General features: G+C 46.4%; 1 protein-coding gene across 1 annotated transcript in view; it reads left to right on the plus strand.

Annotated features, from left to right (window-relative positions):
• IPO9 (importin 9) overlaps window positions 1–25,485 on the plus strand; it is a 45,491-nt gene extending 20,006 nt beyond the window's left edge. The window contains exons 7-24 of the mRNA XM_046678455.1: window positions 66–185; window positions 299–399; window positions 594–652; window positions 1,228–1,379; window positions 2,082–2,180; window positions 3,103–3,209; window positions 3,572–3,711; window positions 6,810–6,969; window positions 17,550–17,776; window positions 19,431–19,579; window positions 20,076–20,204; window positions 20,895–21,170; window positions 21,377–21,543; window positions 22,337–22,470; window positions 23,120–23,242; window positions 23,698–23,802; window positions 24,006–24,082; window positions 24,495–25,485. Coding sequence (XP_046534411.1) covers window positions 66–185; window positions 299–399; window positions 594–652; window positions 1,228–1,379; window positions 2,082–2,180; window positions 3,103–3,209; window positions 3,572–3,711; window positions 6,810–6,969; window positions 17,550–17,776; window positions 19,431–19,579; window positions 20,076–20,204; window positions 20,895–21,170; window positions 21,377–21,543; window positions 22,337–22,470; window positions 23,120–23,242; window positions 23,698–23,802; window positions 24,006–24,082; window positions 24,495–24,605 — 2,436 coding nt within the window. The 3' untranslated portion in view covers window positions 24,606–25,485. The remainder of the gene's footprint in view (window positions 1–65; window positions 186–298; window positions 400–593; window positions 653–1,227; window positions 1,380–2,081; window positions 2,181–3,102; window positions 3,210–3,571; window positions 3,712–6,809; window positions 6,970–17,549; window positions 17,777–19,430; window positions 19,580–20,075; window positions 20,205–20,894; window positions 21,171–21,376; window positions 21,544–22,336; window positions 22,471–23,119; window positions 23,243–23,697; window positions 23,803–24,005; window positions 24,083–24,494) is intronic.
• The last annotated feature ends 2,403 nt before the right edge of the window (window positions 25,486–27,888 follow it).

A 27,888-nucleotide genomic window follows, 5' to 3' on the forward strand; every position in this document is an offset into this window, starting at 1 on the left:
TGGGATGTGCACGGTGCAGCCGCTGAGGAGCGGTGTGTCCTGTGCTGACCGGGCTCTGTTTTCAGGGTGCAGCCAAAGTGCTGATCTTCCCTGTGGTGCAGCAGTTCACGGAGGCCTTTGTGCAGGCCCTCCAGACACCCGATGGCCCCACGTCCGACAGCGGCTTCAAGATGGAAGTCCTCAAGGTAAACGCGTGCTCCCGTTGAGACACGTGGAGTTCGAGCGGGTGGTCGGAAATCATTGGCTTTTCTCCTGTATTCCTTGCACCTCTTGGGTCTTTTTCTCTTTAACGTCTCAGGCAGTGACAGCCCTGGTGAAAAACTTCCCCAAGCACATGGTGTCCTCCATGCAGCAGATCCTGCCGATCGTGTGGAACACCCTCACTGAGAGTGCAGCTTTATATCCTTTCCAGAAAGCTCAAGGGACCTGCTGCCACCTGAGTGGGCAATCTAGCCCTGGGTCTTGCATTCATGTGGTCCCAGTTTTTAAATGAGATTTTTAAGTATCTACTCTCAGTGTAGGAATGTGTAACATTCCCTTTAGAATGTCTATAAAGCAGACTCCAAATTCTGTTTCTTTACTCTTCATCATACTTACGTGAGGACAGAAGTAAATTACACGGAGGAAGTGGAAGATCCTGTGGATTCCGATGGTATGTAGTTTATCTGATCGTAACAGACACCACCTAGAGAGAAAAGGGATCTAGGAAAAGACAAGCGAGAGACAGAAAAAAGCAGTAACTTAGAGGCTTCACTCTCTGAAGTGAGTTTCTAATTGAGTTTCCTTTCAGCATTTTGGATGTGGGGAAATGAGAAATTGAAAATCTTTAATCTGCGTAAATCTCATAAAATCATAAAATTTCTGAGTTGGAAGAGATACCTTAAAGGCCTTCTAATCCAGGCTGCTTCTAGCATTTTGTGTATTTTAATTTCGGAGTCCCAGATGATGGTACTTTCATTTCTGTTTTAATATTTTTAAGTATTGCAGATCAAAAACAGTCATACTGGAAAATGTATTCAGTGTTTCTGCTTCTCTTACTTGAAAAATGAAGAGTATTTAGTATCCTCAAAGTTCCTTTCTCTGACTCCTCAGCCCCCTCTTCCATTGCCTTGGGAATAATAATTAGCAAGTACTTAAAATACTCATGAATTTATAAAGATAATATAATTCATTTCTAGCATACATGCTTCCATGTCATTAAAATCTTCTCTTGTGTATTTCCTGTAGGTGAAGTCCTGGGCTTTGAAAATCTCATCTTCAGCATTTTTGAATTTGTCCATGCTCTGCTAGAAAATAGCAAATTCAAAAGCACTGTTAAGAAAGCCTTGCCTGAGTTGATTTACTATATTATCCTATACATGCAAATCACTGAGGAGCAGGTAAATGATATTTGGGAGACAGTTACCAGCTCGTCTTTGGAGAGGGCAACTTGAAAGTGAGATCTAGGTCGAGTGGACAGTTTATTTCTAAAAACAGACACTAGAGTAACGTGATCGGAAGCTCTAGGAAAGCTGTGATGTCATTTCGTTGCCACGTCCCTGGGTGTTGGGCTTTTGCCCACTCCTCTGTTAGGTAATTGGGCTTTCCGAATGCTTGCCCTTTTACCTTCATGGGGCCACTAACCAAAGACCCTGATGTCCAGAAGAAACCTGTTCCTTCTTTATCAATAGTCAAATGTGGAGATCAGATCATTAGCCTAGTCGGTGGATCATTAGACCAGAAAAGAGCATTAGAAAACAAGACAATGCCTCTCTTATAGAAACAGCGCAGGAATGGACATAATTTCCATATCAACTAGCCCATCAGACCTAATATATTCAGAAAATTGATCTGTCAAGGAAGAACAGTTGATTGGCAGTAGCAGAGAGCTAGTAATCGGCCAAATTCTAAGACAGTGTCTGCTAGAGAGCAGTAGCCTCTGCTGCTTGCTTTGGTGACGCGTTTGCTTCTATACATCCAAAAGAAAGGACGTCTGAGGCAAGAGTTCTGTTCAAGATAAAAACAGAAAGTTGAAGTTTTGTGTCTATTGATGAAAAAAAAGAACATATGAACACAGAGCCCTAACTTTGTCTTCCTTTCAGATTAAAGTATGGACGGCCAACCCCCAGCAGTTTGTGGAAGATGAAGATGACGACACTTTCTCCTACACCGTTAGGATTGCAGCTCAAGACCTCGTGCTGGTAAGAGGCTTCCCTTACCTTCCCGCCGAATAACCCTCATCAGTCACCTGAGGTCTCCCTCTCCTTTCTAGACATCTCACCCAAGCTGAGCAGTGTTGTTGGGTGACTTTATCTCCGACCTTTTGGGGGATAACAAGAGAGCATCTCAAATGAAGGTTTTGAAACTCAGGAATTCCAAAGTCATCGCTCCTGGTTCTAATTTACGTGTAAATATTAAATGTAAAAGTTGTAGATGTGAAAACGTGCAGAGGATAAAGTGTTCTGATGAGTAAGGGTGGTCGAAGCAGGAACATTTCAGTTAATCCACTCTTCAGCAAGAATCTGTAGCACAAACCAGTGGTGGACAAACTTAAAAAAATTAGATTGCTGAGAAGTAAACACCCAGGTATCTGCTCCTGTTCTCTTTGGCTCTGGGTGGAGCATGGAGCTGTCTGACAGGAGAGCTCTGTGACATTCTGTGAAGGAAAGTTCTATGCCACTTGCTGCCTGTTGGGTGGGAGGTTTGTTCTCAGTGTTGGTGAATATCCTCGTTGTCCTCTAGTATTTCTAGGGCACCTGTGAAAGCTCACAATAAGTTTCAATTAGGAGATTAGTGTTTTTTTTCCACAGGCTCCCAGGGAATGAATATCTGGTCTATTGTCATCCAAAGCTGAATCTATCATTGCTCACTTAGACTCGGCCAAATAGAGCCAAAGGGAGCTGTACATTTTGTTAGCTTTATAAGGAGTGGGCACTGCAGAAATACAGATGCTGCTTAATTTCATTAGAGACCCTGAACTCTAATAGGAGTCGTATTTTTAATATACCCAGTCAGTGCTTAGGAAATATATGTGAAAGAGTTTGCAATTCAATTTGCAATTTGCCGTTAAAATGGGATTGAGTTGTGCAAACAGATTTATCAGCCCCTCCCCTCTCTTCCTAGGCTGTGGCCACTGATTTCCAGAACGAGAGCGCAGCAGCCCTGGCTGCCGCGGCCACTCGGCATTTACAGGAAGCTGAGCAAAACAGAAGCAGCGGCACTGAGCACTGGTAGGAGTGAGCGGCAGGTGCTTGACTTGGGCGTGTTCTGGGCATCAGGTCTGAGGCAGGCAGACCCGTGCTTTCAATTATCTGTTTTAGAAAGTTCTTCACAACCTTAAAATAATTGGTTATGGTGCTTTTGTTTTTATCCCTTTTTTAAAAGCCTTGAAAGGAAGGACTTTGTTTTTAATTAGAAAAATCTGTTATTAAATTTCACTATTTTTAGCTATAAGTTTAGATTGAAAGGGCAGATAAATGGTCCTTTTGGGTCAGATTGTGCTGGAATGCCCTTTGCTGAATCTTCTTCCCTCCAATATTTATCTTTTTGGCGGTGTAGTTTGTTTTACCCGACTGTGGCCTCCGTTTCACAGGTGGAAGATCCACGAGGCGTGCATGCTTGCCCTAGGCTCGGTGAAGTCCATCATCACCGACAGTGTGAAGAGTGGCAGGATCCATTTTGACATGCATGGATTCCTGACCAACGTCATCCTTGCAGACCTCAACCTCTCAGGTATGTGTCAGCACAGTGCCAGACTTCTGGAAGATCTTTAGACCTGTCATCACCTCAGCTATATTGTTCTCTTAGGTAGGTAAGCCAGGTATTCCTGTGTTCTATGGGTGGAAATTCTTCTTTCCACCCTAGAGCTGGAACTCGTCTGAATCTCTAAAACAGCCCGGAACCCTTGGCTCAGGCTTCACCAACTAAGAGGCTAATATTGCCTCCTTCATAATTCTTCCGTGCTGTTCAAATTTCCTCCCAAATCAGCACTCCTGTTCATTGGCTGTTTGTGGCATTTGAACAGAATGCAAATCTGGTTGCTGTACCTTGAGAGCTCTGCCTTATTGAGTCCAGAATACCCTCAGGCAGTTGTGTCATGCTCATTCTTCCTGTTTGCTTCCCGTCATTTTTCTCAAACTTTATTCTTGGCCAGTATCCAGATAATTAAAATGTTCCATTCATGCCCATGTTAGCTGCTTGCCTTAGAAAAAGGAGCCTTTAGGGGCCGGCTCCGTGGCGCAGCGGTTAAGTGTGCACGTTCTGCTTCTCAGGGTCCCAGGGTTCGCTGGTTCGGATCCCGGGTGCGGACATGGCACCACTTGGCACGCCATGCTGTGGTAGGCATCCCGCTTATAAAGTAGAGGAAGAAGAGCATGGATGTTAGCTCAGGGCCAGTCTTCCTCAGCAAAGAGAGGAGGATTGGCAGTAGTTAGCTCAGGGCTAATCTTCCTCAAATAAAAAAAAAAAAGGAGCCTTCACTGCGTTAGACTGATCTCTCCAGCGGTGCAGAACAGCAGCTCAGAGTCACTGTCGTCTCTCTGGGTGGCATCTGCTGCTGCATTGCTTCCGCCCGCACCCTGCCTTGTTCTCACCCTGAGAGCCAGACCCCGTTACAAAGTGCTGTGTTTGCCTCGTCTCTCAGTGCTTAACTCAGGGACGTTTGGCATTGTGTGCTCCGTCCTCAATCCTTTCACCTGCCTCTCCTTCATCGGATAGCCCTTTGACAGCTTAACCCTTCGAAAACATTCTATTCTGACTCTCAATGGGTAATCTGTTACAGGCTATCTCACGCCATCATTTTCGTTCTCTGAATTACAGAATTAAAACGTTAAGCATGCAGAGCTCAGATGCATTGGGAAAATCCTTTTTCACTCTGCACATAACTGTATGACCATATGCTAGCTACATTGTATTATAGTTGATCAATCTTTCTTTCTCCTACTAGAATGTCAAGTCTTTGAGAATAGAGATCGAGTCTAATACATCTTTGTATCCCACAATGCCTTGCATGTAATAGACATTCCATAATTATGTGTTAAATGAAAGTGTTGGAATTTCTCAAACTTACCAGCATATTTTTTGTAGGGTTTGCCCTGACAAAGAATCTTTAAAAATTCGAGATTTGAGAATATTTAGAATTGAGACTAGAAAAAACGTTTAATACATAGCATTTTTTATCCTGCCTATAGCTAAAAGCTTTTCTACACCAGCCATTCTCAAACTTTTTGGTCTCGGGATCTCTTTACACATTTACATTTTCAGTGACTCCAAATAGTTTTTCCATGAGTTTTATCTCACAATATTTAACATTAGAAATTAAAACAGAGGGACCGCCCTGTGGCCAAGTGGTTAAGTTTGTACACTTTTCTTCAGTGACCCAGGGTTTCGCTGGTTCAGATCCTGGGCGCGGACATGGCACAGCCCGTCAGGCCATGCTGAGGTGGAGTCCCACATGCCGCAACTAGAAGGACCTGCAACTAGATTACACAACTATGTACTGGGGGGCTTTGGGGAGAAGAAGAAGAAGAAGGAAAAGAAAAAAGATTGGCAGCAGATGTTAGCTCAGGTGCCAACCTTTAAAAAAAAAAAGACACTCAAAAAAAAAAAATTAAAACTGAGACATGGAGGAAATGTCTGCCTGCATAGCTTGTTGCTATGTCCCCTGAGTAGATCCAGCGGTTCCTCCAGGGCTGCTGCTCTCTTGTTGTGGAAATCAGTGGCCACAACGTAGGGAAAGAGGGCACAGTACATCTGGCCCCTCGCAGGGCCAGAGTCATGGTGGTGTGTAACATGTAACCTCTGGAAAACTCCACCATAAGCTCAAGAAAGAATGAGACTGAAAAAGACAGATTTTGTCTTGGTATTACTATGAAAATAGTTGTAACTTTTGGGAATCCCAGAGGAGTCCTTGGACCACACTTTGAGAACCGCTGCTCTGCATTATATTAATTAGTATGTAATTGTTTGACTGACATAGTTTGTTAGGTTCTGCTCAAGAGTTTCCATCAACTGAATGTTCATTGTACAAGTAACTAAGTTAAGGCTGACGACAAGCTGAGTAAGTATGGTCTCTGTCCTCAAGCAGCTTATAGTCGTCAGGGCGTAGTAACCCCTACACGATGACTGGAATAGCAAACAAGATATGTAACGTGTAAGAAAGCCTGAGACGTAGGGTTACAGTGGCACAGAGACAGTTAGGGTCACTTCAGCCCCGGGGATCAGTTGGGTAGTACAAGGAGAGGTGAATTAGTTGGCTTATAAACAAAGCAGAGAGATGGCAAAGTAAGGCATGAGGTGCTGGGGAGGGATGTGCGCTGAGCCTAGGAGGCACAAAGGGAAATCGCAGGTAACGGTAGAGCCGCTGGTCCCAAGGGGCCTTGATGCCATGCTGACTAAGGGGGTCTTTATTTGGTAGACTGTCAGCTTCATTGACAGATTTTAAATAAAAGATGGACAGAGCTGTGATTTATAATGTTTCAGTAGTTGTCCAAGAGTAGGGAAAAATGGCAGTGGAGAGACATTTAGGGGACTAACGCGTCGTGGAGGTAAGGGATAATGAGAGCTGGGGGTGGTAGGGCTTTTTAGTCTAAGAATATTCAAGGTTTACTCTGCACATAGTGGGAAGTGAAATTGGGAAAATGATTCTGTACCATAGGTAACAGGTTCACTTTGCTCTCATAAGATCAGGCCTGTTCTCTGTTAAGTTGTATATGTTGCATAGTGTCCAGTTATTGTGGCAGGTGGAGGAATGGCGGTGGGAAAGGGGAAGGGCAAAGACAGGGAACAGGGACTTTTATTGCCAGCCCTTAATTGCTTGCTCTCTCTCCCAGTGTCTCCGTTCCTCTTGGGCCGGGCACTTTGGGCTGCCAGTCGGTTCACTGTTGCTATGTCCCCTGAATTGATCCAGCAGTTCCTACAGGCAACAGTTAGTGGTCTTCATGAGACACAGCCCCCGTCAGTTCGCATTTCTGCCGTGAGAGCCATCTGGGGGTGAGTATGCCACTGAGGGCGATAAGAACTCTCTAAGAGAAGGTTACTCGGAGTGGAAGCCCCACAGCGGTTGTCCAGTGGGTTGTGCTGCATGGAGTTTCTGATGAAGACCTCCTGCAGAATGAATGTTGGAAAGACAGGGAAAAACCCATACCAGGAACATGGCTTCTGTGAGTCCCAGAGACATCGTGTTCCCTTTAAATTCACTCCAGCTCTCGAGTCATCTGGATCCACTCCCTTTCTAACAAAGGCAAAAAATCTGAGGCCCTGAGAGAGAAATAACTTGCATAGGGTTGCACAGTGGTAAATTACAGAAGCAGGATTAGAGCCCAGGTCATTTTGTTGATTGATTGTCTCTGTATTAGAAACCAAATTTGGGATAATGCAGCCTAGAAACACTGCTTACTTTTTCCCAATTTTAGCTTTGTTTTTCACAGCTGGTGTGCTAGTGGCTCATCTGGTCATTTATTTATATTCCCACTGAGACCAGAGGGAGCACTGTTGTTTTAAGGAGTGTTTTAAAGTCCAAACTTAAGAGTTTCAATTAAATCTTTAAAACTACCTAAAATCCTAAAAATAAAATTCATCTTCTACCTGCCTGTGTCTTCTTACCCTTTGAGGCAGAGATTGAGATGTTATGCGTTATTATGTATGTCTTTAGGAAGCATTGAGGAGGAGTGATGTCAGCAAGACATCCCTCACTCATATCCCTCCCTCAACAACAACAATTTCACATCCATCCACAGACGAAAGTGCCTTTGTGGGAGCTGTGAGACCCAGGTAGGAAATTGTGAAACCCTGGTGCAGTTCAAGAACAAGGAAAGCCGTTTCGAGAAGACAGGCCTGCACCCCAGTGGCTGACTCACCAGTCATGGTCCTGGCTAAAGCCCCAGACACGGCTCCACACCCCTGAGGACTTGACTGCATCCCCATGTGGCTTGGGTTCTGCTACCAGCACCATATGCCAAGGGACCCAGGAAGATCTTACCCACCTTTCTGTTGGATAACAGGAATATAGATCTTGGTCCCAGCTCGGATCCAGAAGTGACCCATGAACTGGCTCACAGCTGTCTTAGCTGTGGTCCAGGAGCCCCTAGAGAACACTGATTTAGACAGTCACCCATGGAAGTCCAGGGGTCCAATGGAGAATTGGAGCAAAAAATCCAATAATGGCGCCCTTTGAAGAGGTCAGTCAATAAAGAGTGGAGGAGGTGACTGCTGCTTCAGATGTGAAGGCAGCAACGCAGGACTTCAAGGAATGTGAACAATTGAGGACACGTGACACCACCAGAGGAGCACAGCAGTCCTCCAGTAACCAACCCCAAAGACAGAGATTTATGATTTATCTGATGACGAATTCGAAAAGCTGTGTTAAGGAAGCTCAGTGAGCCAAAAGAAGACACAGAAAGGCAGTTCAGTGAATTCAGGAAAACAGTACACAAACCAAATAAGAATTTCAACAAAGATAGAAATCATAAAAAAGAATCAAGCAGAAATTCTGGAGCTGAAGAATACAATGAATGAAATGAAAAATGCATTGGAGAGCTTCTACAGCGGAATGGCTCGAGCAAAGGAAAGAATCTGTGCATTAGAAGATCGGACCTTTGAAATTATCCAGTCAGAGCAGGGCAAAGAATATAGAAGGAAGAAAACCTACATGAACTATGGGATACCATTTGGAGAAACAATCTGAATTATTGGAGTCCCATAGGAGAAGAGAGGGAGAAGGGGAGAAAGCCTGATTAAAGAAGTAATGTCTGAGAACTTCCTAAATCGGGAGTGAGATTGGACATCCAGGTCATGGAGCTAATATGTCACCCCACAATTTCCATCCAAAGTGGTCTTCTCCAAGACACGTTATAATAAACCTATCTAAAATCAAAGACAAAGAAAGAATTTTAAATACAGTAAGACAAAAAAATTCCCTCACACAAGGGAACCCCTTAAGGCTATTAGCAGATTTCTCAGCAGAAACTTTGCAGACCAGGAGAGGGTGGGATGATGTGTTCAAAGTGCTGAAAGAAAAGACTGCCAACCAAGAATCCTTTACCTGGCAAAAGTGGTCCTTCAGAAATGAAGGCAAGATGAAGACTTTCCCAAAGCTGGGGGAGTTCTTCACCACTAGATCTGCCTTACAAGGAATGCTGAAAGGAGTTCTTCAGCTGAAATAAAACGACCCCGGTTAGTAACGTGAAAACAGTAAACACTGGTAAAGGTAAGTATACAGTCAAGTTAGGTACTCTAGTACTGTAATATGTTGGCGTGGTAGCCACTTAGCACAGTTATAGACTCTAGAGGATGAAAGGATTAAAACAACCAGCTAGGGACCAGCCTTGTGGTGGAGTGGTTAAGTTCACATGCTCCGCTTTGGCGGCCCAGGGTTCGTTGGATCGGATCCTGCCCACAGACCTACACGCTGCTCGTCAAGTCATGTGGCGGCACCCCACATAAAGGATCTAGAAGGACCTACAACTAGGATATACAGCTATGTACTGGGGCTTTGGGAGAAAAAAGAGAAAAATTGGCAACAGATGTTAGCTCAGGGCCAATCTAGAAAAAAAATAGCTAAATAATTTGTTAATGAATACATAATTTAAAAATAGTTAAACTGTGATATTAAGAACGTAAAAGAGGGGGAATAAAAGGGCAGTTTTTGTCTGCAGTTGAAGTTATCAGTGTGAAACACATTGTTGCACCAATAAGATGTTTTATGTAAGCCTCCTGGTAACCACAAAGCAAAAATCTACACACAAAAGATAAAGAGATTCAAAGCATTCCGCCACAGAAAATCATCAGTTCACAAAGGAAGACAGCAAGAAAGGAAGAAAAGAAAACGAAACTACGAAAGAGCCAGAAAACAATAAGTGACATTAGTAAGTTCTCACCTATCAAAAATGACTTTAAATGTAAATGGATTGAATTTTCTAATCAAAAGAGTCACTGAATGGATTTTTTAAAAGACCCAAATATATACTACCTACAAGATAGTAGGACACACAGCTTTAAGGACACACACAGCATCAGAGTGCAGGGACGGAAAAAGATGCTCCGTGCACGTGGAAACCCAAAGAGAGCTGAGTAAACTGTACTTAGATCAGACAAAATAGACTTTAAGTCAAAAGCTATATCAAGAGACAAAGAAGGTCATCATATAATGATGAAGGGATCAATTCATCAAGGGGATATAGCAATTATAAATACATATGCACCTGACATTGGAGCACCTAAATCTGTTGAGCAAATACAGTCGTATGCTGCATACTGACATTTCAGTCAGTGACAGACCACATATGTGATGGTGGGTCTCATAAGCTTAGTACCGTATAGCCTGGTGTGTCGTAGGCTAGGCCATCTAGGTTCATGTAAGTGCCGTGGAGGAGGAAGGAATTCTCCTCTCCCCTTCTATGGACGCTCTTCTGGCTGGTCTAAGAATTAAATTGACATGAGACAAGGTAACAGGAGAAAAACAAAAGTTTAGTAACATGTGTACAGGGGAGAAACCCAGGAAAACTGAATAACTTACCCAAATGGCGGAAACAATTGCCTTGAATACCATCCTCAGCTAAAGACAAAAGACGATGTTGGGAGTAGGGAGAGTTGGACTTCAAAGGGAAGGAACGCAAGTCACAAGTAGGTGAAAAGGAGAAAATGTTTGGAAAACAAGTGTTTGACCACACAGAATCAGAAGAATGTAGAGGGGAGCCCAACAAACAGGCTTTTCTGAGTTCCTCCCTGTCCACCGCCTTAGTCACGTTAAGGTGATAGCTCGTTTCCTAAGATAGATTTCTTTTTATTTTTTTAAGATTTTATTTTTCCTTTTTCTCCCAAAGCCCCCGGTACATAGTTGAATATTTTCGTTGTGGGTCCTTCCAGTTGTGGCATGTGGGACGCTGCCTCAGCATGGCTTAATGAGCAGTGCCATGTCCGTGCCCAGGATTCAAACCAGCGAAACCCTGGGCCGCCTGCATCGGAGCGTGCGAGCTTAACCACTCCACCACGGGGCCGGCCCCAAAGACAGATTTTTTTTATCTGAATTCTTTTAGACTGTTAAGGGAAAGTAACAAGGAAAACTTTCTGAGTCTTTTGTTTCTTAGAAATAATCAGCCTGGGGCCAGCCTGGTGATGCAGCAGTTAAGTTCACACGCTCCAGTTTGGCGGCCCAGGGTTTGCCTGTTCGGATCCCTGGTGTGGACCTACGCAGTGCTTGTCAAGCCGTGCTGTGGCAGGCATCCCACAAATAAAAAAAAAGTAGAGGAAGATGGGCACGGGTGTTAGCTCAGGACCAGTCGTCCTCAGCAAAAAGAGGAGGATTGGTGGTAGATGTTAGCTCAGGGCTAATCTTCCTGAAAAAAAATAATAATAATCAGCCAAAAATAATCCTCATGTTAGAGAGATACGTTTTGTTCCCTTTGAGAACATTGTGTGATGTTCACACAATGATGAGATGACCTAATGATGTGTTTCTCAGAGCATGTCCCTGTCATTGAGTGAGGCGTGACTGTTCTACCAGATTTGAAGGGAGAAATAGACAACCATACAATAATAGTAGGGGACTTCAGTACCCCACTTTTAACGATAGGCAGATCATCCAAACAGGAAATCAGCAAGAAAGCGTGGGACTTGAACCATGCTCTCGACCAAATGGACCCAGCAGACATGTACAGAGTGTGTCATCCAACAGCAGCAGAGTCCACTCTTCTCGTGTACAGATGACATTCTCCAGATAGATCATGCATTAGGTCACAAGACAAGTCTTAGTGAATTTTGAGAAGATTGAAATCATACCAAGTATCTTTTCCAACCACAATGGGATGAAACTAGAAATCAATTGTAGGAGGAAAACTGGAAATTCACAAATATGTGGGAATTAAACGTCACACCCTTAAGCATCCAGGGAGTGAGAGCAGACGCCAAAAGAGGAATCAAAAAATATCTTGAAACAATTGAAAGTGGAGACACAACATACCACAACTTTTGGAATGCAGCGGAAGTGTTCCTAACAGGGAAGTTTGTAGAGCTAGACACCTACATTAAGAAAAAGAAAGATCTCGAATAAACAACCTAACTTTCCAAGTCAAGGAACTATAAAAAGAAGAACGAACTAAGCCCAAAGTTAGCAAAAGGAAGGAAATAACAAAGATCAGAGCAGAAATAAATGAAACAGAGTCCAGAAAAACAATGCAAAAGAGCAATGAAACTAAGAGCTGTTTTCTTGAAAAGATAAACAAAATTGACCAACTTTAGCTAAACTAAGAAGAAAAGAGTGACTCACATATAAAATCAGAAAGGAAAGAGGGGACATTTACAACTGGTACAACAGAAATACAGAGGATTATAAGAGACTGCTATGAACAATTATATACCAGCAAGTTGGATAACCTAGAAGACATGGATAAATTCCTAGAAACACATAACCTACCAAGACTGAATCATGAAGAAAGAGAAAATCTAAACAGACTAACTACTAGTAAGGAGATTGAATTAGTAATCAAAAACCCCCATAAAAGAAAAGCCCAGGACCAGATGGTCTCACTGGGGAATTCTACCAAACATTTAAAGAAGAATTAATATGATTCCTTCTCAAACACTTCCCAAAAGTTGAGGTGGGAACACTTCCAAATGCATTTTACAAGGCCAGCATTTCCCTGATACCAAAGCCAGACAAGGACAGTACAAGAAAAGAAAAGAAAACTACAGGCTAATTTCCCTGATGAATATAGATGCAAAAATTTTCAACAAAATGCTAGCAAACCAAATTCAACAGCACATTGAAAAGATCACATACCACAAGCAAGTGGGATTCATCCCTGGGATGCAAGGATGGTTCAACGTGCATAAGCCAATAAATGTGATACACCACATTAATACAGTGAAAGATGAGAGTCATATGATTGTGTCAATAGATGCAGAAAGAGCATTTGACAAAATTGAACATCTATTCATGATACAAACTCTCACAACGTGGGCATAGAAGGAACATGCCTCAACACAATAAAGGCCATATGTGACAAGCCCACAAGTAACATTATACTCAACAGTGAAAAGCTGAAAGCTTTTCCTCTAAGATCGGGAACAAGACAAGAGTGCCCACTCTCGCCACTTTAATTCAGCATAGTACTGGAAGTCCCTGCCGTAGTAATTAGGAAAGAAAAGAAAGAAAAGGCATCAAATCGGAAAGGAAGGAGTAAAATTGTCTCTGTTTGCAGATGATGTGATCTCGTGTATAGAAAATCCTAAAGACCCCCCCAAAAAAACTGTTAGAACTATTAAATGAGTTTAGTAAAGGATTAAAAATATGTAAAAATCAGTTGTATTATTATACACTAATAATGAACTACCAGAAAGAAAAATTAGGAAAACTACTAGTTTTTGCAATTGCATCAAAAACAAAATATCTAGGAATAAATTTAATCACACAGGTGAAAGATCTATACACTGAAAGCTGTAAGACATTGAGAGGAAAAATTGAAGACACAAATAAGTGGAAAGATATTCTGTGCTCATGGATTGGAAGAATTAATACTTAAAATGTCTGTATTACCCAAAGCAATGTACAGATTCAGTGCAGCAAAATTTCAGTGGCATTTTTCACAGAAATAGAAAAAACAATCCTAAAATTTGTATAGAACCACAGAAGACCCCAAATAGCCAAAGCAATCTTGAGAAAGAAGAACAAAGCTGGAGGCATCACACTTCCTGATTTCAAACTATATTACAAAGCTGTAGTAACCAAAACAGTATGGTATTGGCATAAAAACAGACACACAGATCAACGTAATAGAATAGAGAGCCCAGAAATAAACCCATGCATGTATGGTCAGTTAATTTATGACGAAGGAGCCAAGAATATACAATAGGGAAAGGATAGTCTCTCCTGAAATGGTGTTGAGAAAACTGGACAGCCACATACAAAAGAATGAACCTGGACCCTTATCTTAAACCATACACTAAAGTCAACTCAGAGTGGAGTAAAGGCTTGAATGTAAGACCTGAAACCATGAAACTCCTAGAAGAAAACATAGGCGGTAAGCTCCTTGACGTCGGTCTTGGCAATGATTTTTTGGATCTGACATCTAAAGCAAAGGCAACAAAAACGAAAAATGAACAAGTTGAACTAAAAAGCTTCACAGCAAAATCATCAGCAAAATGAAAGGACAACCTATGGAATGTGAGAAAATATTTGCAAATCACCTATCTAGTAAGGGGTTAATATCCTAAATATATAAAGAACTCATACAACTCAATAGCAAATAAAATGAACAATCCAATTAAAAAATAGGCAGAAGACCTGAATAGACAGTTTTCCAGAGAAGACAAACAGATGGCCAACAGGTACATGAAAGGGTACTCAACATCTCTAATCATCAGGGAAATATGCAAATCAAAACCACAAGGAGATACTACTTCACACCTGATGGAATGGTTGTTATCAAAAAGATAAGAGAGAACAAGTGTTGGCAAGGGTGTGGAGAAAAGGGAACCCTTGTGCACTGTTGGTGGGAATGTAAATTGATGCAACCACTATGGAAAACAGTGTTGAAGTTCTTCACACAATTAAAATAGAACTACTGTGCCCCCCAGCAATCCCACTCCTGGGTGTAGATCCAAAGGAAATGATCACAGGACCTCAGAGAGATGCCTGCGTGCCCAAGTTCATTGCAGCACTGCTCACAACAGCCAAGGCCTGGACACAACCTAAGTGTCTGCCAGTGGATGAATGGATCAAGATGTGGTGTGTGTGTACAGTGAAATATTATTCAGCCATGAGGAATAATTAAATCCGGCCATTTATGACAACATAGATGGAGCTGTTGGGTATTATGCTAAGTGAAATAAGCCAGACAGGGAAAGACACATACTATATGGTACCACTTAAATGTGGAATTTTTAAAAAAGTCAAACTCCTTGAAAAAGAGTAGAGTGTTGGTTTTGGGGCGGGGGGCATGGGGAGAGGTTGGTAAAATGGTGCACACTCTCATCTGTAAGATGAATGGGGTCTGAGGATCCAGTGTAAAACAGACCGACTATGGTTGATAACACTTGTGTCATTGAAGTTTTCTGAGAGTAGAACTTAAATATTCTCACCAAAAAAGAAAGGAAGAAGTATGTGAGGTGATAGATGGGGGGAGTCTTTTCACAATGTGTACATATATCAAATCACCACAACATACACTTGAAACATCTTACAATGTAAGTGTCGATTTCACCTCAATAACGCTGAGAAAAAGTTTTTTTACAATAAGTTTATATTACTTTTATAATCAGGAAAAATGTGAAGAAAACTTTTTTTTAAATAATGTTCAAGTCTCTGATGACGTGGGCAGTGGTTTCTTGAAAGGTATAGCGGATTCTGTGGAAAGGTAATGAAAGCTATGAATATGCACACCAAAGAAGTGGACACTCACACAGTTCTGCAGAGTGTGTCAGACTGGATCCCTTGACGCCGGCCGTGGCTCCCGGCTAGGGACTGCCTGTGAGGGGGCCTTAGCTGTTCTCTCCAGCCGCTGACACCCTGGCTCCTGGCTGCCGCATCGTGGCTCTCTTTCTAGCATCACCAGCAGCCTTTCAGTGGCCCTCACGCCACCTTTGCCTCTCTTTCCTCTTCTGCCCAGTTTGAATTTACTCCTCCATCTCATAGTTTGTGTATCATTGCAAACTGCCTCAAACTTTTCTGAAGCAACATACTGATCAGCAAATGTGTATTCATGTCACATTTCTCAAGTCATGTTTATGTAATTTCTACTGAGCTCCAAATTAATGTGTCTGTGCTTACTATCTATACCAGCATGGATATCTTACAGTACCTGCAAAGCAACACATCCACTGCTGAGCTCACAGGGTACCGCCTCCAGGCCGCCCTACTTGTGTTCCCCGTTAGCACAAGTGATGTCTCATACCTTTAGGTCTTGTACCTAAAGATAGAGATGTATACTTTCTGTTTGAATAAAAGCGGGCATCCCAGATCTCTGCCCTTGGATCCTGGTTCCTCAGTCTCGTCTCTTCCTCCCTCCCGCTGCTGCTCCCCGAGCTTGTGTTCCCACCTTCCTCTGCCTGAGTTACTGCAGTCGCGTCCTAATGCGTCTCTCTGCCTCTAGCCTCACACTACTGCAGTCTATTTTGGCTGTCAAACTGACCTTTCTAAAATAGGAAACTGATATTTTTGCTCCCGTAATTCAAACCTTCATGGCTTCAGTTGTGCTCTTCAAACTCTGAGATACAGATAACCTAGAAGGAAGTCGTGGTATGCAGGTGGTATGAAGCCACAGAATAAATATGTACCATCTTCCTGGGGTGTCAGTTTTCCTTGAAGACTTTGGGGTAGGGTAAACAAGAAATTAGCTGTTAGAAGTCATTTGTAAAAAAGTTTGTGATACAGCGGCTTCCAGAGCAAAGTCCGAGCTCCCTTTGCTTGACCTACAAGATCCCATATAATCTGACCGGATGTGCGGTCTGTGATCTGCAAGACTGTAGTTTCCAGTTCGTTGGAGGGGTACCGTGACTGTGCATCCTTTGGGTGGAGAAGCAGGGGGGAGGTGGGACACCACTGAGTGCCAGGAGGGAGAGGCCAAGGGGAGACCCAGTCTAAGACGCCGAGAGCTGACCCTCACCCAGAGCAGCTGTGCAGGAGACGCTAGACCAGAGCAAGGTGACACTGACAATCAGGGTGTTGTGGACCGGAAACAAAGTCTGTGGACAAATCTGAGATCAGAGCCCTCACTTTTACTGGTCATTATGGACCTTTGAACTCAGCAGCTGACACAAATAATACAGTTGTAAGACACTTAAAAAAGTAAGAAATCATTTCTGGAGCACCTGCTGAGGGCTTTGTTTCTGTAGTAGGTTCTTTTAACATACAGAAACAGTGTTTTTATTGACTTTTAACTTAGCATTGCCCTTCTGAAGATAAACAAAGACTTTGATGATGTATTTTTAACATTGCATCCCATTGGACATAGTAAGCAGCACCTAGTAAGTACTGACTGAATAAGAGTCAAATAAGGTAGACCCATGTATGGAAAACTTTAAACCCTACAAATAATCCACCCGTTTTATAAGTGTGCATAGAATGTTTATATAAATTGATCTCATTTTAGGATACAAAAAAAACTCCAAAAAGTACAAAATTTTTATTCCATGGAGGTTGAAAATAGTCTCCTCCTAAATAACAGTTCTGTTGGAAAAGATGTTGGAAACACTGTAACTATTTGGAAAACAACAGACTATGTGTCAGAATCTGAGGAGCGGGACTGAAACAGTATCTGAGGTATGGTAAAGCGTTTGACTGAAATTAAGCTTAATAATTGGGATATGATGATGTGACTGGGATTTGCTTCAAAACAGATGGGGAGAGGAATGGAGGAAATTTTAAAGGAAATAGCAAAGACCAAAGCAGAAATTAATTAGAAGCGTAGATATGGTAGTGCTGATGTTTATAAGATACGCCACAGAAGGGTGTAAAAACTAACTCTGGGAGTAGCTTCCTCAAGCTACACATATGAGTGGTGTCACATGTGACACTGGCTGGAAAACCCGACTTGAGGGAGCTGCTCTGAACCATCCCTGCTTCTCCCTCACTGCAGTTACTGTGACCAGCTGAAAGTCTCGGAGAGCACCCACGTGCTCCAGCCCTTCCTCCCCAGCATCCTGGACGGCCTCATCCACCTGGCAGCCCAGTTCAGCTCCGAGGTCCTCAACCTGGTGATGGAGACCCTGTGCATCGTTTGCACAGTCGACCCAGAGTTCACCGCAAGCATGGAAAGCAAAATCTGCCCCTTCACCATCGCCATCTTCCTGAAGTACAGTAACGGTACGCCCGGGGAGGAGGTGTCGACGGGGGGCACCAAAGGAGAGCTGGCGTCTGGGGAGGTTAGCTGCACGGTTCCGTAGGTCTGATGGTTTTAAGCATCATAAGCAAAGAACGTGGCTTCCAGTTAGAGTGGAGCTGTGCCGCAGACACAAAAAGTGGGGTACCTATTCCTCTACTTCTTAGTTTCTCATAAGAACTGGGGGAAAAGATGATACAGGGCCAACAAATGATAGAGGATTCAGAGCTTGGACGATAAAGCAGGAGAGGGAGCAGCTGAATCAAAAACTTCCTGAAAGAAGAGGCCTAGAGCTACAATCAGAAAAGGCGACGGTGAAGGAGATGCCTCAGAGGCTTAGGAACACGGGCTGCATCACGTGTTTCATAGTGACAGAAAATTGGAGATCAAAAAGATTAGTGAAATTAGTTACATCCCTAAAATGGAATGCTGTGCGGCCATTAAAGAGCTAAGCCTCAAAAGAGTATTTAAAGCCATGAGAAAGTGCTCTCATTATAATAAGTGAACAGTTCTCCGCAAAAATGCATAGAATATAATCCCAAGTTTTGGGTTTTGTTTTAGAAAAAGAATTATGTAGAGATACGTATGTAGAAAAAATAACACAGAAAATACATCAAAATGTTAGGAGTGGTTATCTTTAGGTGGTGGAATTATAGCTGTTTTCTTTCCTTTGGTGCTTATCTGCATTTTAAGTTTTTCTGTAGTGAGTGTGTATTACTAATATGTTATTTTCAGAAAAAATATTGAGGATATTTGTTTTTAAAGAGGGAACCCCAGTATTGAAGCTCAGAAGGATACATAGAGTTCAGGTTTGGTTATTTTAATACCGTATCATGCCAAACATTTTATTGGATTTGCTTTTTCACTTGAAAGTGTGTCCTGGGGAGGGCCCCACATTGTGCTCTCAGACTCCCCATCGTATGTTAGACGGCTGCGCCGGCCTCTGTCCCGTCTGCTCGTGGGCCACGAGGTGCCCGTGTTTCTGCTGCAGACAATGCTGCACTGCTCCTTCCACACGTCCTAGCATGCTGCGCCCACACCCTGTGCCCGGCCCCCTGGCGTGTCACATCTGGGCAGAGGGTCTTTTCCTCATGTAGGTAAAAAGGGTTGAGCTCAAGTTCCTTTCTTCACAAGGCTCTGCTTTTGGGTGTTTTACTGTTTGCCCTGGAAATGCCTTCAACTGTCCATCATGTGTCTGTCATGACGTGTCTGATGCCGGCCCTGGGGAGATGTGTATGATTCCTCCTCAACACAGGGAAACCGAGGGGAAAGTTAGTGTTTCGGCGGTTTTTGAAACTTTCTTGTCTCCTTAACAAAATACCAGTGGGCTTTTTTTTGTTTCTTAAGCTTTGGTTTCATAATCAGTCCAGGTTTGATGAGAATAAAGGCATTAAACATTTGCCCCAGAAAAAGAGCCAAGTTTTGTTTTAGGAGTAACTATTACTGACTAGTCTCCAGCTTAATGGAACCGTGCAACACTGTGTCCCTGGGAGATGCAGCATCAGGTGTTCATGTGGCCCCGTGAGCTTCCAGGAGTGTGGTGCCTGGTCACAGCAGAAGTTGCTCACTTAGGTTAGGGCAGACAACAGAAGCACATGCAGACCCTCGGGAGGATCCATGTCGCTTTGTCCGCTTCAGATCCTGTCGTCGCCTCGCTGGCTCAGGACATCTTCAAGGAGCTGTCCCAGATCGAGGCCTGTCAGGGTCCAATGCAGATGAGGCTGATTCCCACTCTAGTCAGCATCATGCAGGCCCCAGCAGACAAGATCCCCGCGGGGCTCTGTGCGGTAAGCAGCTTCGCAGCGATGTGGCTGTGGGTATGGCTGTGGGTGTGGGTATGAGGGCGCACTGCAAATGCCGCCTGCAGACCCCACCTCGCTGGCGGGAAACCAGTAGCATTAGAGGTTCATGGGGTGGTTTTACTGGGCTGCTCTGCCTACAAGGACAGTGGGTGATGCTTGAGGCTTTAAGAAATGGCCATTCTTGTTCCAGAGGTGCCTTAGTGAATTAAGCAGAGGGCCATCATAACACACCACCACTACGTATGTCACCTGGCTCTCCAGCCCACCACCATAGGCCCCATAGCTAACAAGCACTGAGCTGTCTTGGGGCCGAGAGCGCTATCTCCTATCTGAGTGTTCCTTTTCTTTCAGAAACTTGCCTTTTATTAATGAGCTTTCTCTGGGTTGCAATGTTGTATCCACCCAAGAAGCATCTTGGTTGTTGGGCACTCCTGCCCCCACCCCAGAGGCAATTCTGACTCTCCTTCCTTGTCTCCTTCAGACCGCCATCGACATCCTGACCACGGTAGTACGGAACACCAAGCCTCCGCTTTCCCAGCTCCTCATCTGCCAAGCATTCCCTGCTGTGGCACAGTGCACCCTTCACACAGATGACAATGCTACCATGCAGGTATCTGAGCCATGGTGGCTAGAAAAGGGAGGGCCTAGAGTAGGCTGAGAAACATGGCACGTCTCATGCTCCTGAGATGCAAGTCTCTCAAATACGTGTTTACCCGGAGGACTCAGGAAGGGTTCCGACTGCAGAAGCCAAGCGTGCTGTCCTTCCAGGTGTGCTCTGATCTTAATGAGTGTGCATGCAGGGCACCTTGCCCATGTGTGGCTGGGTACTGCAGCCGTGGACGAGCTCACAGACACATGGACTTGGAGCCCTAGGAGTCCTTCCTGGATATTTCTTCTGCTATAACATCAGCAAAGTGATAGGCCTTCAGAAATCTCTGGGCAAATGGTGGTTTGTGTAAGATCTGTCTTTATTCCCATAGAGACCTGTTATACCCCCAGTTATTGTTACATCTTAGACAGGTTTTTCAGTACCAGAGGTAGATCTTTATGTTTAAACTCAGTTTGCTTGGCCATTGTCCCTTGTGATGAGAAGTGTGCGTTTTTGAGATAAGTGATCAGCTAAAGTGGGGCTCTGTAGTCCGTGTCTGTGATGACAGCCTGCAGTGGTATGAGCCCACCACAAGCCCTGTCGGCTCAGCACTTAGGAGGCCTAGGCCTCCGGGAATAACCTTTGCACACACAGACAGGGCCTCCTGGCATCTGCCCCCAGTTGCTAACCTTGCCACCCTTGTCTCCCCAGAATGGTGGAGAGTGCTTGCGGGCCTATGTGTCAGTGACGCTGGAACAGGTCGCCCAGTGGCACGATGAGCAGGGCCACAGTGGGCTGTGGTACGTGATGCAGGTGGTGAGCCAGCTCCTGGACCCCCGCACCTCGGAGTTCACCGCAGCCTTTGTGGGCCGCCTCGTCTCCACCCTAATCTCCAAGGCAGGGCGGGAGCTGGGGGAGAACCTGGACCAGATCCTTCGTGCCGTCCTCAGTAAAATGCAGCAGGCAGAGACACTCAGTGTCATGCAGGTAAGAGGACAGTGGGGGGGGGCTTCCCCCCCCCCCCCCCGCCCCGGTGATGGAGATGGGAGTCAGCGTGTTAGTCCTAAGTTAACAGTTAAGTAAAATGTATCTGTTCTGGTCCAGGAAACATTGACAAGGAGGTCTCCCATATTTTCCCGTTTCTTCCCTCATCTCTTGTCTCTGAAGCACTTGTCCTTCTTGTTCCCTCCTAGTCTCTGATCATGGTGTTCGCTCATCTGGTGCACACTCAGCTGGAACCCCTCTTGGAGTTCCTGTGCAGCCTCCCAGGACCCACAGGCAAACCTGCCCTGGAGTTTGTGATGGCCGAGTGGACAAGCCGGCAGCACCTGTTCTATGGGCAGTATGAGGGCAAAGTTAGGTGGGCCTCACCTGTCATCTCTGAGCGCTCTGCCTCTCTGCGCGTTTCCTCTTTCCCTGACTTGCTTCACTGATTTTTGTTCGACATACCAAACGGCCCCTTTTCCCGTTTCCCTCTTCCTTTATTGCTCACCTGTATATGGTCATGCATAGTTTAACAGCAGGGATATGTTCTGAGAAATGCGTCGTTAAGCGATTTTGTTGTTGTGCAAACATCATAGAGTGTATTGACACAGACCTAGATGGGGTAGCCTGCTCCACGCCTAGGCTGTATGGTAGGAATCCTGTGGGTCCTCCATCGTGTGTGCAGTCCCTCACTGACCAAAGTGTTGTTTTGCAGCGCGTGACTGTATTTGAATAGCTGCCTTCTTGAAACTCCCCAAAAAAAGGCTACACAGCCAGACCGTATTTTTTTGATCTCTGCCGGCTGGAGCCCCTCCTCTGCCACGGACTTCACCCAGCCCCGCACTGCTGGTGCCTGTTCTCCCTTCCACACCCCAGCCCTCCAAGCCTGGCTCTCTGACTTCTCTCTGGGCTTTGTCCAACCAGTTCTCATCACACCCTTGCCCCTTTCAGTGGGCACAGCCATCGTGCCGCCTGCCCACCCCAGCTTCCTTCAGGAACAGTTCTCATTAGACATCCTCACGCACACTAACTCCCATTCTTGGCTAGCCTTTCATCTCTCCTAATTGGTTGTGAACAGACTTTCCACCAGCAGTCTGCGGTGTAATTGCTCACCCCCGGCGTGAGCTCTAGCAGGGTGCTGATTGACCCCCTCTGGCTCTTCTCGCCAGCTCGGTGGCCCTGTGTAAGCTGCTCCAGCACGGCATCAACGCGGATGACAAGCGGCTGCAAGATATCCGCGTGAAAGGGGAGGAGATCCACAGCATGGAGGAGGGCATCCGCACCCGCTCCAAGTCAGCCAAAAGTGGGTGTGCCGCCTCCGGTGCCCAGCAGGGACTAGGCCCGCCTGGGGTGGGGGCGGCAGCGCTGGGATCTGTGTTTCTAAAACATACTTGTTAGCGATGGGCTTGGCAGAAAGAAGCAGAAAACTCTAGACAAACAACGGGGGAGAACATACAGTTCCTGTTGCTAAAAGCCGTCTCAGGTACCAAGGGTCCCGAGCTTCCAGCTCCCTCTGGGGCTCTGAGTCCCACTGTGAGCGTGTCTTTGTGACCAGGCTGCCTTTGGCCTGGGGCTCCGTGGTCTGGGTAGTGAGTGCCAAGCTGCCTTCTTTACTGCAGGCCCAGAGTTACCTGCGCTGCCGCTCCAGCTGTAGGCCACGGGCCCTGGGGTGTTGTATGCGCTATGGTCATACGGCTACCTGGTTCCCGCGCTGTTACTGGCCAAAACCTATGTAATTCCTGCACTCTCCTCTCCTGACTTCTGAACTCTTCTGACACCCTGCAGAGTGGAGTCATTTGGCTTGAGGCCGCCCTGGCAGCTGGCTCAAGTCTGGGGTGGTGGGAGCCTGAGAGTGCTGGGCTGTCTGCTGAGCAGCACTGCGGGAAGACGGGGCCTTGCCCCAGGGAGCCCGGCAGCAGTCTGACTCGAAGCCTTGCTTCCTTCCTTCCCAGACCCTGAGCGCTGGACGAACATTCCTCTGCTGGTCAAGATCCTAAAGCTGATCATCAACGAGCTCTCCAATGTCATGGAGGCCAATGCCGCTCGCCAGGCCGCGCCTGCCGAGTGGAGTCAAGGTGCACCAGTCCCTCCTCCCAGGAGCCTTGAACCTGGCAGATCAAGTTACAGATGTCCAAATTAGCGATTTCCTTTGTTGAGTCACTGTTTTTTGGTTTGGGGTTTTTTTTTTTTTTTTTTAATGTTTCTCGCATGTCTCCTGTGTGGCTAGCATTGCTGGGCCTGTAAAGAGCTGCTTTTCAGGCCTAGTGGGTGAAATCGCGCAGAGGCTGGGGTGGGAGGCAAGCTGCTTCAGCCCTTCCTGTTTGGTTTTTTTCAGGAGCTTCTCCACCTTCCCTCTCCCCCAGAACACTCTCGGTTCTTCCTGTCAGACTTGCTGGGAGGGTTGGCCCGGTTGGCCCTCTGGAACCGCAGGCCGTGTTGCAGAAGCCCTGGGCACCTTTCTGCTCCCGCCTGTCTGGGTCTGGGAGAGGAGGTGTGTGAGTATGCTCCAGCTGCTCCTCATCTCTCTTAGATGACTCCAACGACATGTGGGAGGACCAGGAGGAGGAGGAGGACGACGAGGAGGACGGCTTGGCTGGCCAGCTTTTGTCTGACATCCTTGCTACAAGCAAATATGGTAAGTAGTTTGGGAAGAGGACAGCATGGTGATGCCCTTCCTGTGCACTGGGACCGAGAAGGGGGTTCCAGAGAAGGGGAGAGGGGGCTGCAGGGAGGTTCCTGGGCTTTCACACCCCCTCCCTCAGCCGTGTGCGATGCCTCAGCCCCGGGCTGATCAGGGGCCTCTGTCCTGACCCCTCCTGTGTTGGCTGTGTCTGACAGAGGAGGATTACTATGAGGATGACGAGGAAGATGACCCTGATGCCCTGAAGGATCCTCTCTATCAGATTGATCTGCAGGTGAGGGTGTCCAGAGACGAGGTCTTACAGGTGACAGTATCTCAGACCACGGAAAAGGGAATAGAGCTCAAGCCCTATGGCTCATCCTGGGAGCCCTCCTGGGGCAGAGAGTTCCTGTCCTGCTGAGTAGTCAGGCGCTTGGGGTGGGCCAGGACTTCACACCTTCGTGTTTATAGTGTTGTAATCCAGCTTTTTGATGCTGTGTTGTGAAGGTCCTCGGGCGGAATATGAGATACATTCTAGGGAAAATGTTTCCCTGTGGAATTTGGTCTCTGGTTGAAAAAAATGGGAAAACCCATCTCTCAGGGTGCTGGCGTTTGTCTACAGCCAGTGTTTCCTAGTCCACGTGTGGTCCTTGCCGCACTCCCGAGAGCGGCCCGGGAACCTCCAGCGTGCTGCTCTCCCCCTCCAGGCGTACCTCACGGACTTCCTCTGCCAGTTCGCTCAGCAGCCCTGCTACGTCATGTTCTCAGGCCACCTGAATGACAACGAGAGGCGGGTTCTGCAGACCATCGGCATCTAAAGAGCGGGTCTTTCCACGTTTGCTCCTCCTCCTGGCCCAGCCACAGACTGTTGCAGCCCTTACTGGCCTTGAGATGCACTTTCTTCTCGACCTGGAGTGGCCTCCTGACTCTTGGCCCTTGGCCTTTGCAGAGTGACACGACAATTCAGACCAAGCTCACCAGTGCTGTCACTTAGGAATGCTGGAACAAAGGACATTTCTCAAAGTCCCCCTGAAGATATCCCATCTCGAGCACCCTTTGCTCCCCAGCTGTGCCCTGCCTCTCTTCCTCGAGTCCTCTGCTGGCCAGTCCAGAAACATACTGCCTAGGATCATGTGTGTTCATGGATCACTCGCCCCACCTCAGGAGCACAGAGAGTCATGACTATTTATATTCTAAAACAGACCTGTTTACTTTCATAGGACGTCTGATGTGTTCAGATAGGAAGGCCACTGAGAGGTACTGATGCTTTCTGCCTCCGCCGCAGACGCTCTGGGTTCTCTGCAGGAACGAGAGGAAGCAGCTACCTTGTCACCCTCTCCAGTGACCTCTCCGTGTTCCCACCCACAACACTAAGGCTGCCCTGTCTGTCAAAGGAAGTCCTCCTGTCCTTGCCTCCTTGCATGACAGCCCCTCCCCACGCTCTTCCTCTGTGCACATGCGCACACACAGGAGAAGCCAGGCAGATGGCAATCCAGTTTTCCTTTTTTAGGGGAAAAAAATGGGAAAAACAGATTTTTTTAAAAGTCCACCTGACCCAACTCTATTTAATATGCCTCTCCCACATATCACCACCCAGCCTGATATTCTCCCTCAGGAATCCTCTGAAGTGGTTAAGTTGTAGCCCTCAAATTTGCAACGTGTATTTTTCTAGGAGAGTAAAGTAATCTTTACAGATGAGTTTGGTCCGCATGGGATCAGTGTCTCTGCACCTCTGCCTCCGTGGCTTGTGGAAGGAAAGTAGAAATAAGGGGGCGGGTCAGGCCGAGCCCACTAGGACAGCCTGGTGGCCTTAGCTCCCTGGCTCGCAGTGCCCCTTGGAGACCTGTTGAAGGGAGGTCCCTTCACGGGAAATTCGGTCTGCTGTGGGTTCAGAAAGAGCCAGGATGGGCAGTGCAGGGGAGGAAGGGGAGCCCAGCGTGGCCTTTGCTAATGGTGCCCACAGCTCACATCTGGTGCCCCCTTTGACAGCTTCAGAGCATTTCTCTAGGTGGGCAGCCTCAGACAGGAAATGTCCATTCTCAGGAAAGAGCCTCACTGGGGCATTTCCTCTGCAGGACTGTTAGGGAAGCCTAAGGATTTTGTAGCTAATGGTGACTTCATGCCACTAGGGGTCCCTGGTGTTCAACTCCCACGTCTGAGTTGGGAGGGATGTCAGAGTTACTATCTTGGAGACACCTGAGGGCGTGTGTTGCCAGTGCTGCGAGGTTCCAAGGCTGGCGCTGCCTCTGCCCCTGCTGTTCTCCCCTTGAGTTAGGGAGGCCCTGGTGCTGGGACGTGAACGGTGCTCAGGAGCCCACAGTCTGAGCCTTAGACTCGCTCCAGAGTTGGCGATCTCGAGGCAGTGCAGTTGGGTTCAGTGCCAACGCTTCCACGAGGCCAAATCAGCCCTTGATTTTGGCACAAAAGAGTGGTATCATGCCAGCAGCGTGGAACTGCTGAGTTTGGGAAGGCTTGGGGCCCCACACAGACGGAGAGTGACCTGGGCCCCTTTGGGCCTGCTAATTAGGAAAATAGTCTGTAGTGCCAAAAATGGGTTCTTGGCAAGGGTCCTCTCTTCCTGCTCCCTTCTTGCTTTGGGAAGAACTTGGGTCCTGAAGAAAAGGGTCCTAATGTCACAGGAGGGCCACCTTGCCCAGCACACACACTGCTGTGGTGGGAGCAGAGGGTCTCAGACCCCTTGGTGTGCAAGTCCTTTCTTGTGCTCCAGAGCATTTTCACAGATGTCGTCCTCTCTAACCTTTACAGCAGGTGCATGGTGGATATTCTCATTCCGTTGATGAGGAAAGGGGTTCAGAGACTACATCCAGCATGAGAGCTGGAAGGAAAGATCAGCTGGAGGCCAGTGGTGTTGACGTGAAGTCAAACTCCAGCTGCTATCTTGTCACCCCGTCTCTTTGGCTAGAGAAAGCTAGCTTTAGGCTCTTAACTGGTTGGAAGGAGTTGAAGTTCACGATAAGACAAGTTAGGGATAGCAGCACTCGAGGTCTCCTGACTTGGTGAACAGCACCTGGACACCAGGGGCTTCCCCACGAGGCTGCTGAGCTCTTAGTGGAGAGGATCAAAGGCAAAACGGGAGAAACACTAGATGACAGGAAAAGAGGTAAAAGTCCAAGAAAGGGAACTGATCATGGAGAGCCACTGCCCCTGGAATGAGGTTGACTGGGGAGTGTGAACCGACAGATGGCCCCAGCAGGCGCTAAGAAGGATAAAGTGGTCACTGGGCTTCAACTGATTTTCATTGTGAACTTGAGAGCATGTGATGCCAAACTGGCCTCATTGTCTAGATTTGTTAACAGACTGGATAAAATCTGGACATAGTAAAGTCAGCAGTGGGGAGCTAGAGAAGTTGGTAATTGGCCACCAATGATCAGACTACAAATTAACCCACTGGGCTGATTTATGATGTGCCCCAGGGTGCTGTCCTGGGCCCCTCCTCTGGATTAGTGACTAGGGAGGGGTTTTTATGCCTTACCCATTCCAGGAGAGAATTTGAGGCCATTTACGAAAGAAATGGTACTAGATAAGGGAGATGCTGATTGAATTTTTAGATAGCAGGAAACCCTTGGGAAGAATGACAAGTTAGGATCCAAGCAAATATCTGTACAAACAGTAAAAATGGGCAGAATCTAAGTGTAAGTTTGTTTCAAAAAATGTGGATAGACGAGTATCTATGAAAAAGGTCGAGGATTACACAGAGGGGCTCTCACTGAGAAGTCTGTGTGCCAGTGATAAGTGCTCGTGACGTCAGGAACCGTTCATGTCTTCACAGAACCCCAGTGTAGCCCCAGGCGGGCGTGGGGCACAGATTGTGCAAGGTAGTGTGTAAGGTTGTCTCCCCTGGAGTGCTCTGCTCCATCCTGGTGATCGAGCAGAGGCTCCCTTACGTGGCGAGCCCATCTGCAGGAGGAAAACTGGGAAGGGGAGGGCCCACGTCGTGTTCGGGGAAAGCAGCGGGAAGGAGCTGAGAAGACTTGGGAAATGGACGCTGCTTTGGAGGGTGGCAGTGCACAGCGGAGGGCGTGCTCCGCTGCTCCAGCCGGGCAGACCGGTGGCCAATAAACGTAATAAACACGGAGCCAG

This window comes from Equus quagga, chromosome 12 (genome assembly GCF_021613505.1).
Source record: "Equus quagga isolate Etosha38 chromosome 12, UCLA_HA_Equagga_1.0, whole genome shotgun sequence".
NCBI classification, from domain to species: domain Eukaryota; kingdom Metazoa; phylum Chordata; class Mammalia; order Perissodactyla; family Equidae; genus Equus; species Equus quagga.